The following is a 6,071-nucleotide window of genomic DNA, read 5'->3' as shown; positions in this document are numbered from 1 at the left end:
GACCGTTTGAGTTGGAAAAACTAGTTCCCGAAACATGCGCAGAAAATTGCTCGGTCGGCTTGCCCCCCGTAACACTGCCATCCCGACCCCGACGCACGAGATTGTATCAACGGTTAAATCGTCCAACGCCAGCGTAATGTTGACCACGGTAGTCCTAATAGTAGTCGACGTCTACGGTCAGGAACATATCGTCCGCGCCCTGCTGGATACTGGATCCCAGCCCAATGCTATAAGTGAACGACTGTGTCAACTGCTCCATCTTCCACGCAAGGTCGTCAACGTGCCTATAGCTGGAGTGGAGAGCATCGTCACGAACGCCAAGCACGAAATCCGCGCAGAAATCCGTTCCCGTGTCACCGACTACGCCGAATCCATGGAGTTTTTGGTTCTACGGAGGGTGACTCGTGATACCCCGTCTGCGTCGTTCTCGACCAGTCGATGGAAAATTCCCGAAGGATTTGCTCTCGCCGATCCCGATTTCAATACGTCTAGGAAGGTGGATATGATCCTAGGGGCTGCGAGTTTCTATTCGTTCCTCCAAAGCGGACGATTCCGCTTGCCTGAGCAAGGCTCCACGCTGGTCGAGACGGTATTCGGCTGGATTGTTGCCGGAAAATTCGAGGAAAAACCCCGGCATCCTACAGTAACTTGTCATGTGGCGACAGTTACCACCGTGAGTGAACAGTTGGAACGATTTTGGCGAATCGAAGAATTGCATAGTTCGAGCTACTCTGTCGACGAGCAGAAGTGCGAGGATGATTATCGCCGGACTTTGTCGCGACCCGACCGGTCGATACGTCGTCCGTTTGCCAAAACATCCCGAGCACGATCAGATGATCGGTGCATCCAAATCGTCCGCCATCCGCAGGTTCAAGTGGCTGGAACAAAAAATGGCTAAAGACGATAACATGAGGACGCAGTACCACGATTTTCTGCGAGAATACGTGGCGCTTGGTCACATGGTTCCTGTGCAGGATGATGGGGAAAACATTTCAAAGGTGTGTTATCTCCCACACCCTCCTATCGTAAAGGAATCTAGCTCGACCACAAAGGTACGAGTGGTCTTCGATGGATCAGCGAAGATGAGCTCTGGTCATTCCCTCAACGACTCCTTGCTTGTCGGTCCCGTTGTGCAGGATGAACTGCTCAATCAGATCATCCGGTTCCGTAAGTTTCCGATAGCACTGGTGGCTGATATCGAGAAGATGTATCGCCAAATCTCGATGAATCCGGCAGATCGTTCGTTGCAGAGGATTTTATGGCGTTTCGACGCTTCTGAGCCCATTCAAGCGTATGAATTGGGCACCGTCACATATGGCCTCGCTCCATCCTCGTTCCTCGCCACCCGAACACTGTTACAGCTCGTCGAAGATGAGGGAATCCCGTTCCCGAACGCAAGCACGGCCATTAAGAAGAACGTTTACGTGGACGATCTTATCGCATTCGAAGAATTACAACAGCATCGAAGCAGCCATTCAGCTACGAGGTGAACTTTACAATCTTCTAAAAAAGGGTGGATTCCGCTTCCGAAAATGGTGCTCCAACGCACTTCCCGTTTTGGCTGATTCACCGCCCGAGTTACTCGGGACCCAACATTCGATGAAATTCGACACCGAAGAAAGCATCAAAACTCTCGGCATACGCTGGGAACCCGAAGCAGACGTGTTCCGATTTGACGCAGCCGTTACAGTGCAGAATCAGCGACCTACTAAGCGAACAATCCTCTCCACTATTGCACAGCTCTACGACCCACTCGGTATCATCTCTCCCGTCGTCGTTTCTGCGAAAATATTAATGCAGAACCTCTGGCTCTTGGCTTTAGGCTGGGACGATGAAGTTTCGCCGGATCTCGGGCGCAAGTGGACTCAATTTTGCGAGCAGCTGCCCGCCCTTTCCAGTTTTCGCATCGAAAGATGTGCATTCGCTCCCGATTTTCTCTCTGCAGAGTTGCACTGCTTTGCGGACGCATCCGAACTCGCTTATGGTGCGTGCATTTACGCTCTCTCCGAAACTGTTGATAAACGCGTACACGTGTGTCTACTAGCTTCGAAATCTAGAGTGGCCCCGCTCAAGCCACTCACCATACCACGGCTAGAGCTTTGTGCCGCTTTGCTCGCTTCTCGACTGTACGAAAAAATCATCCGTTCCCTAGAAATGGAAATAGAAGGATGTTTCTTCTGGTCTGACTCCACGATTGTACTTCAGTGGATGAAGGCTCCGCCACGAACATGGAAGACGTTCGTAGCAAACCGGATTTCCGAAATTCAAGCCACAACTGTTGGTTCCCATTGGCAACACGTTTCCGGCAGGGAAAATCCTGCGGACATGATATCCCGAGGAGTTTCCGCAGAGGAGTTGATCAACAGCGGACTGTGGAAGCGTGGTCCTAAGTGGCTACGCGAAGATAAATCAACGTGGCAAGTTGAAATACTTCCAGAAATCAAATTTACTGTGAAGGAATTGGAGGTGAACAAAAATGCAATCCTGACGACCCAGATCGCCCTTCCCGAATCGATATTCGTACGGTTTTCGTCATACCGTACTCTACTCAACGTTGTTGCGCATTGTTTCCGTTTTTAACGCAACTCCCGTGACAAAGAGCATAGGATTTCCGTTAATGTGCTTACCGTTGCCGAGTTACAAAATGCTAAAATGGCTTTGGTAAAGCTTGCTCAAGCTGAAACGTTCCCCGATGATCTGCGACGCTTGAAAAAAGGATTTACGGTATCGACCAAATCATCTCTCCGCCTGTTATGCCCCTTCCTGGACGACCAGGGCATGATTCGTGTTGGTGGCCGGTTACGGCTAGCTGACGCACCTTACGACGTGAAGCACCAGCTGGTTCTTCCTGGATTCCATCCGTTCACGAAACTTCTTCTGGCGCATGTTCACCTTAAGCTGCTACACGGCGGAAATGCGATGACTCTTTCGGTCGTTCGCGACGAATTTTGGCCATTAAATGGTCGAAAAGCTGTGCGCAGCGCCATTAGAAGTTGCTACCAATGCTGCAAAGCCAACCCCCGTCCCATCACGCAGCCGATTGGCCAATTGCCGATTCCCCGAGTTACAGCAAATGAAGCCTTCGTTTGCACAGGAGTCGATTATTGCGGTCCTGTTTTCCTTAAACCTACCCACCGCAAAGCTGCAGCACGCAAATGCTACATTTGCGTATTTGTGTGCCTAAGCACTAAGGCAGTTCATCTTGAGCTCGTCAGTGATCTAAGCACGCCTGCTTTTCTGATGGCTCTCGATCGTTTCGTTTGGAGGAGGAATAAGCCGCAACACCTATATTCCGATAATGGAACGAATTTCATCGGTGCAAAAAACGCATTGCATCATTTGTACAAGATGCTTCAACCAGGACCCGACAATGATAAGATCACCAAACATCTCGCCGAAAACAACATCCAGTGGCACCTGATTCCCCCTCAAGCTCCCAACTTTGGTGGCCTTTGGAAGGCCGCGGTAAAAGTCGCCAAGACTCATCTGGTGCGCCAAATTGGCTCATCGCTCCTCTCGTTTGAGGAATTTGTGACCGTGTTGACTAAAATAGAAGGATGCTTGAATTCACGACCGTTGTTGCCGCTTTCAAGTGACCCAAACGACCTTGGGGCGCTTACCCCATCCCACTTCCTCGTACGGAACATGATTCGTCCACTACCGGAAGCTGATGTTCGTAATGTACCGCTCAACCGCCTCAGTCAATATGAAAAGCTGCAGAAATACGCCCAAACCTTCTGGTACAGGTGGCGTAATGAGTACCTCAAGGAGCTGAATCTACAGTACATCACTAATCCGGACCGCTACCCTATAAACGTTGGAGACATCGTCATCCTGAAGGATGAGTCCCTTCCACCTGCCCGCTGGCCTCTGGCCCGCATTCTGGAGACGCACCCTGGGCCCGATGGCGTGACTCGAGTGGCAACCCTTCGTACTTCATCCGGCGTGCTGAAGAGAGCTGCGTCCAAAATCTGCCCTTTGGAATGTGCCAACGAAAAATAAGTTACTTTTGAAGAATCTTAGTAATAAGTAATCTTGAATTTGTTAACTAGTTTGAAAAGATTTTCAAAGGTGGCCGGTATGATAGTTATCACATTTTAAGTTATTAATTTAATTAAATCTTTTAATGCTACATCTCTCGAATTATGATGCAGTTCCAAATGGAACGCACTTTTTTGTACGCTCGTCTAATTCTGCAAGCTGCTAGGTACGATCGCCCCCCGTATCTCTTATCAATACAATAGACAAGATTTATTAGCCAACTGAAAGCGAAAGTGATCGCACAGTGTTTTTTTACTGCCAGTCGTCCGATCGTTAGTTTGCGTTTTTGACGGTTTGGAGGAGTTTGTGTCCTCCGAATTGTGCCGTGCCCGACCCCGAAGTTCCCGTGAAGCCAATCCGCTACCCGATCCGGTGGTAGCTCGATCCGTTAACCATCAGGTATAAATAGCGGTACCTTAATCTAAAGAGGCCTTACATAGGCTGACCATACGTACCGTATTTAACGGGACAGTCCCGTTTTTTTAGACCTTATCGGGCTGTCCCGTCGTAATCTAAAAAAAAACCCTTAATTCCCGTTCCCGTTTTTTCATCGTTTTGCCCAATCAGCACCAATATATTATTCAAACGAATTCAATATTTTAGGCAGGAATCTAAAACCAAAACTCAAAAAAGTTTGAGACGTTTTATTATTAGTGTTGCTTTTAAAAGAATGCTATCTATGTCTATCTATTTTGGATTTTGCATGGAACGAATTTTCTTATGGTTTTCCACAGGTAATGACAACAGGTGACAACGGGAGATTTTTTATACGCTTTCATTTCAATGACTTTTGACGTAAGCTACGTCCGGGCCTTCCCTGGGCATAAAAGTATCATCGTGCTAGCCTCATGATATACGAATGCAAAAATGGTAACCTGGCTTGGTAACCTCGCAGGTGGAAGTGCTTAATCAACACTAAGCTGCGAGGCGGCTCTGTCCCAGTGTGGGGACGTAATGCCAATAAGAAGAAGCTGCTAGTTCGTAGTTTGTTGACCGTAGTTCGAGTTTCAGGGGCATCGAGTTAGGGTTTACGGCAAGGTGATGGTGTCTCGTGTCTGCTATTCAACATCGCTTTGGAAGGGGTAATACGAAGAGCAGGGATTAATGCGAGTGGTACAATTTTCAATAAGTCCATCCAGCTATTTGGCTTCGCCGACGACATAGATATTATGACACGTAGCTTTGAGAAGATGGATGAAGCCTACATCAGACTGAAGAGGGGAGCCAAGCGGATCGGACTAGTTATCAACACGTCGAAGACGAAGTACATAATAGGAAGAGGTTCAAGAGAAGACAATGTGAGCCACCCACCGCGAGTTTGCATCGGTGGTGACGAAATCGAGGTGATAGAAGAATTTGTGTACTTGGGCGACTGCCGAAAATGATACCAGCAGAGAAATTAGGAAACGCATAGTGGCTGGAAATCGTACGTACTTTAGACCAATAGAGTTCGCCGCCGTACCAAACTGACAATCTACAAAACGCTCATTAGACCGGTAGTCCTCTACGGACACGAGGACTGGACGATGCTCGTGGAGGACCAACGCGCACAGCTTTGGAGTTTTCAAAAGGAAAGTGCTGCGTACCATCTATGGTGTGGTGCAGATGGCGGATGGTATGTGGAGGAGGCGAGTTGCATCAGCTGCTGGGAGAACCATCCATGGTTCACACCGCGAAAATCGGACGACTGCGGTGGGCCGGGCACGTAGCCAGAATGTCGGGCAGCAACCCGGTGAAAATGGTTCTCGACAACGATCCGACGGACACAAGAAGGCGAGGTGCGCAGCGGGCAAGGTGGATCGATCAGGTGGAAGATGACTTGCGGACTCTCTGTAGATTGTGTGGTTGGCGACGTGTAGCCATGGACTGAGCCGAATGGAGAAGACACTTTGGTGCCCCCGAAGGCTACCCCAAGGGCCTCGGAACTGACTCCAGGGTAAAAAATATCATGCCAGGATGTCCTAGTTCCACTCGTCTTGCAAAATTCTGAAGTTTGATTTTGGTGCCACTGGAGGCTTCCCCAAGGGCTT

The 6,071-nt window shown here is 49.1% G+C and overlaps 3 protein-coding genes across 3 annotated transcripts; all 3 read left to right on the top strand.

Moving 5' to 3' along the window:
* The first annotated feature begins 908 nt into the window (after positions 1-908).
* Positions 909-1,490, top strand: LOC134206512 (uncharacterized). The gene has a single exon (XM_062682240.1). It carries the CDS (start codon positions 909-911, stop codon positions 1,488-1,490), a length of 582 nt encoding a protein of 193 aa, XP_062538224.1.
* A 109-nt stretch (positions 1,491-1,599) lies between these two features.
* LOC134206510 (uncharacterized) lies at positions 1,600-2,580 on the top strand. Its single transcript, XM_062682239.1, has one exon. The coding sequence runs from the start codon at positions 1,600-1,602 to the stop codon at positions 2,578-2,580; it is 981 nt and encodes a 326-aa protein (XP_062538223.1).
* Positions 2,581-2,652: 72 nt separating this feature from the next.
* On the top strand, positions 2,653-4,002 carry LOC134206509 (uncharacterized). Its single transcript, XM_062682238.1, has one exon. The coding sequence runs from the start codon at positions 2,653-2,655 to the stop codon at positions 4,000-4,002; it is 1,350 nt and encodes a 449-aa protein (XP_062538222.1).
* Positions 4,003-6,071: the final 2,069 nt, after the last annotated feature.

Source organism: Armigeres subalbatus, chromosome 1 (genome assembly GCF_024139115.2).
Source record: "Armigeres subalbatus isolate Guangzhou_Male chromosome 1, GZ_Asu_2, whole genome shotgun sequence".
NCBI lineage: Eukaryota > Metazoa > Arthropoda > Insecta > Diptera > Culicidae > Armigeres > Armigeres subalbatus.
This window is presented reverse-complemented; position numbering and strand designations above follow the sequence as displayed.